Source organism: Zosterops lateralis (genome assembly GCF_965231275.1).
Source record: "Zosterops lateralis genome assembly, chromosome: 1".
Lineage (NCBI taxonomy): Eukaryota > Metazoa > Chordata > Aves > Passeriformes > Zosteropidae > Zosterops > Zosterops lateralis.
In genome coordinates, this window is record NC_139762.1 from 43,558,438 (window position 1) to 43,571,565 (window position 13,128).

General features: G+C 36.6%; 1 protein-coding gene across 4 annotated transcripts in view; it reads left to right on the forward strand.

Moving 5' to 3' along the window:
- ANO10 (anoctamin 10) overlaps nucleotides 1-13,128 on the forward strand; it is a 129,803-nt gene that overhangs the window by 98,256 nt on the left and 18,419 nt on the right. For 3 of the 4 annotated variants that reach the window (XM_083870695.1, XM_083870698.1, XM_083870696.1), the window contains one exon: nucleotides 7,124-7,222. The exons of the other annotated variant lie outside the window; for it this stretch is intronic. In XM_083870695.1, coding sequence (XP_083726821.1) covers nucleotides 7,124-7,207 — 84 coding nt within the window. In that variant the 3' untranslated portion in view covers nucleotides 7,208-7,222. The remainder of the gene's footprint in view (nucleotides 1-7,123; nucleotides 7,223-13,128) is intronic. 4 annotated transcript variants of the gene reach the window in all.

Here is a 13,128-nt window from a genome sequence, read left to right on the forward strand (position 1 = left end):
TTCCTGCAGAGTGACATTTTGTCAGAGAGGTTTTTGGAATTTTCTCCTATTTGCTTTGGATAATTAAACTAAAATCCATCTTTTTTTTTTTTTTTTTTTTTTTCTGGAACACTTTGAACTGGATCAGAGATTTGCTTTGTGAAAAGGTGCCATGCATGTGTCAAAACAAAAAGCCCAACCTCTGTCACTATAGAGGTGTAAGCACTCTAACTCCAAGTTGAAGAATATGTATGTGTGGTAGGACAGCACCAGCAAAATTTAGTGTATGTGTTTCACAGATATAGTGAGGAAAGTAATATTTTCATTAATGATTGTGTAACTGTGGTGGAGATACACTGTTCAGTGGTGGACACTGCTTGATTGAAATAAAACTGGTAAATGATGAGGAACTGCAGAAAATTTGATCCCTTGACAGGGCGTGACAGGATGTCCAGTGTCCGAGGAAGATGCAGAGACTGTGCGTGAAGGGGAAGGGAGATTGACAGTCCCTTCTCTCTGTGCCAGCTCAGGCAGCAAAACCAGGACCCTGTGCTGAGTCACTTCACTAGAAGCAGGCGTGACGTATCAACCAGAAAGAAGTTCTAACTTGCTTTTCTCTTCTTTTCCTGCAACTGGTTAGCTTCCTTATGAGGAGGCTGGTAGCACTTGTATTTTCAAAGGAACTTGATTTTGGCATTTCTTAATGGGTCTATATGATTAGGGAATCAGAAAGGAGCTCTGATGGCATACAAGAATGCAGGAGATGATGATAAGAAAGTCTGCAGAGATTAAGCTCTGATACTTTCTTCAGCTAATGCACATTTAAGATGTGTGTGTGAGAAGTCTCTCTCTACCACAGGACTACTTATAAGCCTTTTGTTCCAGTATCTGCAGTTCTTTTTAATACATGTACAAGTGATTCTCATAAATTATGTGACACCCTGAACCAGCAGTTTGTAACCTTTTCTGCCATAATACAAGGGAGATTATTTAGGGACAATTTATTCAGCTTGTCAAGAAAAGGTTGAGAGATATCATTATGTAAGTTATGTAGGTATGTGTTTGCTAGTGTGTGGAAGTGTAGTGGGAGACCTTTTTGACTTCTTGATAAAAACTTCATGTGGCCCAGTGTCTGAAATCAGACATCACATAAAGGAGGCATGATTTTGTATCTGAGAAAACAGGTGAATGTTGGTCCAGACTAGAAAACAAGGGCATCAGGAACAAAGAGAACTTTTATCAAAGACAGTATGTCATCTCCTCCAGCATCCACAAATGTCTGGAAAAGAGCAGGGAAATGTGGCAACTAGGTGATGTACTTCCTCCTAAAACACTGACAATTTCCAGTCATTCTAGCTCTTGATTTTTCTGAGACAAATGCAGTACCTTTGTATTTAGTAATCTTCAGTTATTCTCTCTTCCATGATAGTGTTCTGTTCCCTTTTGAAGCATTTTTGGCATTAGAGTCCACAGTATCCTTCAGGAAGAAGTGCCACAGCTCATTATTCTTGGTGCCAAGGACGTATGTTGATTATTTGCAGATATTTTAATATATTTTAATTGGATTTGGTGGGAAAAAGTCTTTAGCTTTTACATATGAGATAAGGTATTTGATTAAATTGTCATGGAGGTCCTTTTGGTTTCTGTAATACGTGAATTTGAGTTTCTGTAACTTTATTTTATGGGCTTTGTGGAAAATATGATGGCTTGATTTACTTTTGGCTTGTTAATGATGCTTGCAAATTTGCTTTAAGACAATTAGTATAATCAAATCACATGCTTCAGGGCTTTAGCTGACTACTTTTTTCCTCTGTTTGTGTATAGATGGTCAAAAAATGTGCATTGGTGCAAATACTCCTCTTTCTTGGAGGCCAGGTTAACATTTTGCTAATGCAATGGAAGCCAGACTGATTACCACATTTGGGAGAAATCAAGTTGGCAGAGTTCCTGTAGTTTCTTTTCTTCCACCCCATTACAGTACCTGAATTGATTTACCTAATCTGTTTCTTGCTGCCATACTGGGCATATTAGGTGCTAAGGGTACTTTCCTGGGTTTTTTTCCATGGAAAATTGCTTAATCTGCCAAAACATGAGAAGTCTTGAATCCTGCCAGTTTGGTAATTGTCATTAGACAAGGTGCCATGACATGGTGGTGGTTGATCTCATGGCTTGTTGTGTTTTTGAAGTATGCTGGGCAGTTAAACCACAACATAACAGTGCTATGATACTGTTTGTTTTCTTAAAATAGCTAAGGTCATTTCTATCACTTTGGACTGGGACACTTAAAAGTCCAGTCTTTCAAGCTTTGTTAACTTTATGGAAGAAGAAAATATTGCTCTGATGAGGTATATTTATGTATTCATGAATATATTGGGTTATTTACATGTGTAAATATATATAATGTATATAAAGTTGTATTGTGCATCTGAATTTTTTATTTAATTATAAATTAAACATTCCATTAGTAATTAGCTTTTTATGAGAGGCACTTATGTGCAGAAGGGTGTAGAATTTGTTTCATGCAAGGAGTACTTACAAAGAGATTGAATTTTTATGCTGTTTGGGATCTCCTGTAGTTCTAGGGGGACATTTTGCTTAGGACGTTCTGGCCAGCACCTCCATAATGTGTAGCCAAATTCCAGCAGCCCCTGCTTTCTGCCTGCCACTTGAGTTACATTTTTCCTTTGTAACTAGTGATTTACTTTATTTATTTCTCTATAGTCATAATAAGCAGGTTTTGAAAAGTTCAGCTGACTCTAGGCAACTGCTTTCCCTGGAGGATATGCATTTAAAAGTTCCTGTCTTTCTACTTAGGTATTGTGTGTGCATGATGTTTTCCAGCAAACATTAATCATACCGGATAGCTTTGAGGGCAAAACTGTTGTACTAAGATAAACATTTGAGAGTCTGCTTTAATGCCCAAAGCCTCTTAGCTTTTTTAGGTCAAATTATCTTGTATCCTCTGACTGTGTTTCTAAGCATGCTACTGCTAAATGCTACTTTTAAAATTCAGATTCTGTATTCCATTTTTGTTGATAAGGTTAAAGAGAGGGTATCTCACAATTAAGGTCCCAACTTCAATGGCAAAAAAACCCCAGAGCAGTTCTACTTCCTTACAGGTGACACTTAAGAGGAACGCTGGTTACTTCATACTTACAATAGCTTCTCTGCTTTTTGTATTCTGCTAGTGTCATTATAATACTGGTGCAAAATGAGGCTGTCAGGCTACAGCAATGTGCTAGGAGTTAAACTTTTTGTTGACCAAGAATGTATGAATTCAGTATTTATACCTAGAGTTTCTGGAAAGACTTTTATTTTATAAATAATGTTCTCTGCAAGCTATAAATTATTATAAACAAACATGTAAAAAAAGCATTATGTACTGTGTGACTATCCTAGAAAAGGCAAATAGAGGTAATTTTCTTAAAATTGCTTGGTTTTGCATTGATATAAGCAAAGATCTCAGATATCAGTTGGTAAGAAGTGTTTTTTCACAGGATATGTTCAAGAGTTGTAGCTTTGTGAAATACTTGACTATTGCACAACAATTTTTTTTCCCTTCCTCCTCAGTGAATGTCCTTGGTTAATATTTGCCATCCACTCAGCTAGAGATTAAATTACTGGGGACTGAGAAGAAAAAGCACTTGTAACAACACAGGTTTCTCCTGCTGTGAAACCATGGCTGTAGTGTGCAAAATGTGATTTTTCTAAAGTTAGGTTTACTGGCAGGGGATATATATGAAAATGTCCAAAAAGCAGAGACCTCATCTGTTCCTGCTGGTAGCTAGCATGATGCCATTAGTGTCTGTAATCTGGGGAGTTTGGCGGGCGGGGGAAGTGAGAGAGGATTGTTAGGAGTTTTTTTAAATATCTCCTTGAAAGCCGGATAGTGAGAGAGTTAGAGAGGGAGAGCTGTCAGATAGTCAAATATCTGGGAGATGGTTTGGCTGTCACAGTATATGAAAGTTATGTAAGGTGTATAAGCATATTACATAAGAGCTCCCCCATGCTCCAGGTCATTGGCTGCTCTTCCAAAACTCACCGCCACCCGCCTGAAACCAGCCTGGAAACACACGCAGCACTCTTGGAAAATGGGCATCTCTGTTATTTCTGCAGCACTGGCAGCATGATTGCATGAGACACACGCATTAAAATATTCAAAAGTAATACAATGATTTGTAAGAAGAACAAAATCGAATGTCCATGAGATTTTTTTTTTTTTTTTTGTTAAACTGGGTGTCAGTACAAAAGAGCAAATCACATACAGCAACTTGTATTGCAGTGGAATATGTTTCAATAGTATGAAATGGTGGGGAGTTTTGAGGCCCAGCAGGAAAGGCCTGCTGTTTATATGCAGTCTGAATAAGCATTTCTTTTCATTCAATTCTTTTTTGGGAAAAAAGAATTGCAGCTCAGCAATTTTTTTTTGCTAGTTATTTTGTTATTGCTAGTAAAATCTTCTCCAGATTTAACTTCGGTTTTCCTGCAAATAAAAGCATGGATATTTCTCGTGGGGAAAAATCTGCTGAGGCTTCTTTAATCCATCACAGTTTATGATCAAGATCGAAAGGTGCTTGATCATGAACCTTTTCCACCTCTGCAGCACACTTTAATTGCAGCAGTAAGAGCTCGATTCTTCATGCTTTGGTCAGATAGCTACAGCTCCTTCCTGACAGCATGCCACATTTAATTTATATTACAGGTTAAATGCTTGAAATCACTGTAGTAACTGTAACAGATAACAGATGAGAGCTCTATAAGACATTTTCTTCTTAAGTTATTGAGAAATTTAATTCAGCTTTTCAAAGGAGTATTCTTTTTCATCCTTCAGTCTCCTCTCAAAAACTAGTTTGGAGGTGGGAAAGGCAGCACAATGCCTTCATGTACATGGCGTGGAGTGTTTGTAAGGAGCTTCTTCTCATCCAGATGTTCTGGAACACAGATCACATGTCCGGGGGCCAAATGCTAACAGAGTGCTATAATGGTCAGTGTTCAAACAAAACAGGAGCAGTATTAGTTTCACTCTGTCCAGAAACAGTTTGCTTTGGTTGTGGGATAGTCACCATTAAGCTGAAGCCTCTGTACCTGACCAGCATTGAAACAAACTGAATACATGTTTTATTAGAGACTAACACATGAGTCCAGCCTATAGCCCAATTAACTCTTCTGCCTGATGATGCTTCTCAGAACTGCAGTTGGGCTCTGTGTTCATATCCAGCATTGCTGCCTCTGGTGTGTTACTGTGCTGTTGATGCAATTCACTGCCAGAGTGAGGGGCAGTTCAGCTGTATGTCAGGCATTCCCCCCTAACCTCCTCCAGAAAGCTTTCTGCTATTTCAGTCTGTTGGCTGGTCCTACAGTAATCTCAGCTTTCCGTGAACTCTACAAAGAGGCATTTGGCAGAAGTTACTGCAGCCTGTTTTCCTTCTTCAGTGCCATGAAACACATTCTGTCACCTCTTGGTTGCTGGGATGTCCATGTCTAATTTGTGAGCAAATGCTTTTTGCTTTGTTCGTGCAAACTGAGTGTTGTGTCTTTTTCTTGAGGAAGTTCTCTGTCCTTATTTCCCATGTCTAGGAAGATTGCCCTATGAAGCCATCCTGCAGTTCCTGTTCTTTTTAAGTAGAACATTTCACACAAACATCCTGTCCACATGTAACTCACTAGTCACTGGGAGCAAGGTCTCTGTAGGCAGTTTTTATGTAATAAAATTATATAATACAATTATTTACATGTGAAGCTAAGTATGTATATGCAGTATGTATCGTCTATGTTCATCATGCTGCACTGCAATGTTTTGCCTCAGCAGAGTTTGTATCTTACTGCTTCCTTATCTATAAAGAAATAGGGAGCTGGTTGTTGCTTCTCCAGTCAGGATTTCAGGACTGGTAGTGTATAACAATCATGAGTGCCAGGTGTATCACCAGCAAATCCTTCCATACAATATAACTGAAAGAACCAGTTAAGGTGAAATAGTGTTTCTTTAGCATTGAGTCTTCAGGTAAACAAGGGGCAAACAAGTCAGCTCGTTGCTCCTAAAATGAGTTAGTTTGGTACGTCAGTCTGTGGCTGGATAGTTATCCTTACCTGACAAAGGGTCCCTGAGTATGAAATGTGGTTTTCAGAATTGTTTGGTATAAAAATAGTCTCCTCCCCTACCTCTCTAAAATTTATTCTCTCAAATCTTGTACCTGCTTTTTGTATTCTGCTCATTGTGTTTTGTTCTGAAAGGGTTTTTGTCTTTGTTAATTTTGGTTTGTAGACTCTTCTAATATTTCCAGTTTTGCATTTCTCTGTTTTACTTATCTTAATATTTCCTGTCTCCATGGCAGAGATGTCATTAGGTTGTCATGCAGTGAGTTTCCTGAACCTGATTTCATAACTTGCCTCCTTGCAGTTCACCCTGGACTCTAATCAACTGTTTAGGCATTTTAAAGTCTCTGTACAGTGAGTATTTTGTAAACATCATTTATTTGCCACTACGAGTGTTCCATAGTTCTACAGAAAGTGACAATGGAATTAATCCAGGAAAAGAAACTAGCTGAAAAAAGTCATATAAGTACCCATGGCAGCCTTACTCTGCTAGGCAGTTTGTTTACATTGATTTTATAAGGACACAAACAAAGAACTACGGAAGAATCTATTCTGAATTGTTTGGTTCACTCATCACAATAATCAGTATTTGAACAATATCTCCCAGCCTCTCAAATAGATTAAATTGCATTTAATTTACCCTCATTATGCACACATTTTTGTTATAGCACTCAAAATACTCAGTTCTTGAAGGCCTTCATTTCAGTGATAACAGAATATGATGGTTTCCAAAGAAAGCCTGGTGCAAAAAACCCTGAATACTGAAACCTGGAATTGAAAGTTGAGGAAGGTAGAGGAGTGACAAGAAAGGTAGTTGCACATGGCACATTTAGAAGCTCTTGTTCCTTCATTTGCTTTTTGGCTTTGCATTGATACCAAAATCAAGCAGTTTGGTTGCCTTCACAGTGGAAAAAGTAATGAACAATTCCTGTCTTCATTATCATGTTGAAATGTATATTAACTGCGAGTTCTCTTATTCTATTTAAGTACATTTTTATTTTCTTAATGCACTAACTCCTGTGCATATATACATATGTTTATACATATGCAGGTGCCTCTGGGTCTGTACATAGCCATATACCCTTGTAACTGTTGTTTGGTAATACTGAATCAACTTGTCCATGGCAGTTTTTAAATGCTGAATCATCCAGTAGGTGCTTAATTTAAATTTTATTTATTATATCAGGGGTTTTTAAACGTTTGGGGATTTTTTTTTTTTTTTTGCACACGCTTATGTGAAAATCTTTTTTTTTTCTGTATGAACAGTATGAACTGTTCCTTCTCTTGTAAAATAACTTCTATTTTCATCAATCTTTTGAGATAAGGATTCTTCAGTTTGATTAAAAAGGCAAAGCTAGTCATGAGAAATTTTTAGATATGTTAAATCCTGGAATACTGAAGAAGTCTGAGTTTTACCATAGGAATGGAGAATGCAGATTTAAGATGGGCAAGTGAGTGATTCTTTTACAGATGAGTGGAAACAATAGTTTCTGCAAACTGGATTGATGAGTGAATGCGCTGGGGATGTGCTTTGGAGCTTTCTGACAGTGGGAGATAATAGAAGGAACCCTGTGCATGTGAGAAAAAATATTTTTAACAGCATAAAACTTCTATAGCTGATTGGAGGTATTTATGTAGTACTGGCATTTTGCTGTCATAGGACTATTAAACTACCTGCACTGAATATTATATAATGGGAAAACTTGCTTTAGATATGCCAGTCTCCTCCATTCCTTGAAGAAAGGCAGATAAAGAGATTCTACAGAACAGGAATCTCACTCTGAGTTTCAAGCAATCTGTGAAGGAATCTACCCCTCTCTGTTCATTGTACATGGATCATCTTGGGACAAGTCTCCTTCAGTGTTGATATTTTCATGGGTAGAAACCAGCTAAGAACTTGGTCCACAATTTAAATCCTATTTGAAAATGGAAGTGTTTATATGTTGACCAAGTAAGGGACAAAATTAGATATGTCATGAATTACTTGAGGATGAATAATGGGGTGCATTAATACCAGACTGAATTTGAGCTTCAGAAAATATGAGTGTCATCCCCTATCAAAGGTCCTGCTTGGTGTAGTGTCTCTTCCTGTCCTTTCTTGAGCTTTATTTAACATATTATTAAACAAAGTGGCTTCACTGAAATGATGAATGGAATGTCTTTTTAAATGTTAGTCCTCATTTTTACAAATACTTTATCTAAACATAGATACATAGAAAAAAAGAATGTCTCCATATAAGTAGAGCATTGGGTGGTTTTTTGCTTGTTATCCTGTTTATTTTTTATAAATATCCTAGATCCTTTTAAAGAACAATAGGACCAAATTATATGTTGTTTGTTTATGCCTGAAGGTTTTTGCATTTTCACTTTCAGGTTTGTTTCCTCCATTATCATAATCACCCTCTTATGCAGAGGGACAGTACACAATTGAGTTTCCTGGAGAGTGTTATGCAAGAAGATCATAATTTCCCAAGGGCAGTGCAAAATAGATAAATATATGCTGTTGTCAGGGAACAGCATTGTAAACTGTTTGTCTTCTGATAGTCTTAAAAACTTTGCACCTGCACTGTCTATAAAATTAGCAGTTGGAAATTTGACTTCAAATTGACTGAATCCCTTGAACACATTAGAGCAGTCTTTGTTTCCAAGGCAACAATCAGCCCTGTTCCTAAGGACTAAAAAGGTGTTTAAATGACAAGGTTGCCTTCAGAACACATCTTACTAAATTTAAATTTTACATTCATTCAGAATATCTGGAACTATAAAACTTCCCTAATGTGAAGTACAGCTCTCATTATGTCTTTATTCAGTCATGAAAAGAACTCCTACAAAATATATTCCCTTCCCAATACTATACTCTAAATATGTTACAGGTCATGCTGCATTTCCAGTTTCTCACTGTAACTATTAATGGAGACAAGTAGTGATACCTATAGCTAAGATTAGATAATACTTTCTATTACATTAAATTACAATATTAGAACTATAGCAAAAATAGGTTCTGGAGGACATGGTAAAAAAACCACAGGTTTTTTGGCAGATCTAATCAGATCTAATCAGATCTAATGAAGAGCTCTTTGCTCCCCCAGGAAAACATGTTCATGATAAATGACTAATAAATGCCTGAATCAGAGTTTTATGAACTGTTTGTTATACATTAAAAGTGATTTTTCAGGACACTTTTTCTGAATACTCATGGAGAGCTTTTCCATACCTGTGTAGCCTCATGAATGAACAGTGATTTTGAGGGGGAAGCATGCTAGCAAGGAATTACTTTTTGGCAAAGCCATGAGAAGAGTTAAGTTCTCGGTGTCAGAATGGAGTAAGTGGATTCAGAATGGATTAGGAAACTTCAAAAAGTCATAAGAACTTAGTTTCATGCGAAGGAACAGTAGGCTGAAGAGAATGGTGAAAATTTAAAGGCGTAGATCAGAAAAATAATTGTAACTTGACATTTGTGGTTGGGATTTTTTGTGAAAGAGAGGGAGGGAAGAGTGCAGGCATAAAGCCTCAGATTCAGCTGACATGGAGACAGAGGAATTTGGTGTAGGGATAGGTTTCGTATCTGTGAATGATTCTTTGCTCTCTGGTTACATGTTTTCTTTCATGAACTGCAAATTCAAATTCTTACCACATTTTATAGATTTGTCTAGCTTGTTTGTGAAGAGGAGCTTTGGAAAATAATGATCTTGAGGTAGTAGTATTGGGGAGAAGTAATTTACTTGGTCACGTACTTCTACAGATCCTTTGAGATAATTTTCAAATTACTGTTTCTAATTCCTTGGAAATATGTTGACTTGAAATTGTAACATACTTAATTTTATTTATACAGGAAAGATTTGTTTTGGAGATTTGTTAATCAACAGATACACTTCTGGGAGAGGTATCATTATACTGGTTTGCAAACCCTCAACTGTTTTCTAAAATACAGGTATTAAAACCTGTGTAGCATTCCTGTAGAGTTTAAATGCTGAAATGTACAAATCTGTTTCGCTTCATTTCTTTTTAAAAATCAAGAAATATGAAAGTCTTTATGTGGAATAATCAGCCCAACTCCATTAGGTTTGTTGAGAGCCTCTCACTCTCAAGCCCAGAGGGATTTTTTTGGTGGTGTTTGAATGCTTAAAATACCTAATGTTTTTTAAGACCTTCTAAAACTTATAACAGCATTAATTATCAGTACCAAAGTGAGGACTGAAGGTTTGTCAATGAAATAATAATTGTAAAATGGGACTGAAGTGAGAAGTAGTAAATTGAAGGGAACTTGTCAAACTACAGCTTTGCTCCTTGTGCTATGGATTTTTTTATTCCACCCAATATTCTTAGCTAAGTTACAGGATGTTCAGTGGGTGAGGTTGCTTTACATAATTTATTTTTATTTTCACTGTTTAATGGCAAGGTAAATACTTATTTTTCTCTGCTTAGAACCTAACTGCTGTTCCTTGATTTACATGGCATTTATTATTCAGGATACTCAGTTCCTCCACACACAGTACAGAGTACAATCTAGACTTCAGCGGTGTAGATTCAGAATTGTCTCATTTGCAAATAAATAGTAGCTCTACATAAGTCTTGGATCTTCAAAATTGTAATGACACTCAGTACTTTTTTGTTTTTCTTGTTGTCTGCCTAATGTATTCCTATTTGTAAAGAAGATAGGGCTTTTTTCAGAAATAATGTATGATAATGTAATCAAAGCCAAAGTGAGGTTTTCAGAAATGCTGATGGATTAAGTATCTAATTTCCACTGTCTATCGCTACAAATTATGTGTGGCCTTTAGAATTTTTTTTTAAAAGTTCACCTTTCATTCATGGCAGTTGCCAGATACAAAACTGAATCAAAGCTATTTATAATCTTCAACCTCAAGTAACTCTCATCAGACTGGCTAAGACTACTTTTTGGGTGTGCATCCTCCAGAAAAGTTTGTGCAACCCATGTGTTACTTATAACTGCAAACAACTGGAAAGATCTTCATTTAATCCAGCAGGTGGAATATTTCATCTTGAGCATTGCTGGACTGCAGAGAAGAGTTTTGAGTAGCCTCAGAAGAGACAAGATGTCTTTCCTCTCTCTTAAGAGTAACTGACTGGCGCTTCTGTCCTGTAATCATTTCTAAACGTGCTTGCACTCAAGATCTTGTTTCTACTCCAAGTTTCTTCTGCTTTTTATGTTGTACGGTATGTTTGGATGCCATATGAGGAAGTCAGTAAACAAAATACCAAAATAATTTTGTCCTGGGAGGCAAGATTCTGTAGTAATTAAGATTCTGATGAAGCAGGTAGAGGTTTAACACACTCTTCTAAAGTGTGTTCTGTAAGACACTTGCTTTCATTGAGCTGTCTGGTACTCATGAAGGGCTGCATTTGCTGAAAAATATGCTTTCATATATTGAAAAATAGGAAAGCATAATTATTTATTGAGGTATATCATCACTTGAATTTACTGTAGTAAATTCAAAATAGAGTGAAATGCATGATGAAGACGATAATGCTCGCTTATGTGGCAGTCTTTCTGCTGGCTGTTTACACACTATACTCTAAATTATGTAGTGTCTTTTTATGCTTTTACGTGTTTCAGGAATCTCAAAGTTTCATAGTAAAAAGGCTTTACAGTACTTCTAAATATAAATAAGCTTAAAAATAAATCCTGCAAAACGATCCATTTAATAAAATGCCCATTTTTATAAATGCCCTGAAATGAGTGGGTGAAAAAATAGTGTGACACATCATGTGGGCTTAATCTGTTTCGTATAAATTTGCTGTGAAAGCTCTAGTTCAATATAGATAATGTGCAATCTGTTCTAAACATCCAGTTGTACAATAAGGGTAATTTGTGGGAGACAGTTATGGATCTCAAGAGCCCTTTCATCATGCAGAGTATTGAATTAATCTCCTCCTAAATGCTCATTCAGAAAGTGCCAGAAGACTGCTCTGTTTGGTTGCCATGGGAGATATTATTCTCCTGGCTCCTTTGAGAGCTACATTTCTATAAACTATGAGTGTTTTCAAGTTTATCAAAGCAGTAAGTTGTAGTTATTCTGATTTTTGTTGCGGTTGACAGTTTCTTTCTGTCATATGCTTGTATTAATTTTATTCTTTAAAAATGTTATAAAATTTCTTTTTACCTGCTTGCTCTCTCAAATAGAACAATAACTTTCATTTAGAGACAAAAAAGGACAAAAACATATTTTGGACATAGAGTCTTACAGTCTTTTTTAAAGATAAAAGTAAAAAGAAATCAAAAGAATTGGTACCTGTATGCTGAGAGGCTAGTGAAAATGGCAGAACTCTGATAAATGCAGATTGTAAACAGGGAAAATGAAAATCAAGACTATATTTTATGAAGACTGTACAGGGACAGATACTGTGAAGGAGATTGGACTGATTTCTTATACAATAAACTTTTCCATTTGCATGTTCTCCCATTGCAATCTGCTTCTAAGCAGCAGAACTAATGAAATCTGATTTCCTCAGGAATTGTGTCCTGTCTTTCCTGAGCCTATATTCAGCTGTGCAATATCCTCATTAAACCTGTCGCAGCTACTCTGAGCTACAATTCTGCTTTCAGTGATAGGCTGTAGGTTTAGATTTCCCTTCATACACAGCTACTGATTTTTAAGGTGAAGAGACACTTGGCATCCTTGAGACCTCTGCAAAGACCTCTGACTTCTGTTGAAATTGGCTGGTGGCTGGAAAGTTACTTTGTGGTCCCTTGCTCCATGGCCCTTGCCCTTTAGACATCTGATTCAGGTGATTCTTTAGAGAGACATACTGTCACTGTGAAAACTGCAGATTTTAAGAAACAGTCGTTGGCCACCACTAAAATTCAGACTTGCTTGAATTTTAGAGTTGTTATTTAATTATTATTCTGTAGTAATGCATGCTGTTAGTTCAAGGTATATGATTATGTTACTTGCTTGTCCAGCTGCCTGTTACAATTTGGATGACCATGTGCTTTGAACACTTCAGCTATAGATTTTTTTTTATTTTAACTTTGGTGTTTTAGTTACTCAAGATAATTATACTCAATATAAGCCTGTCACTAAGGAGACTAAC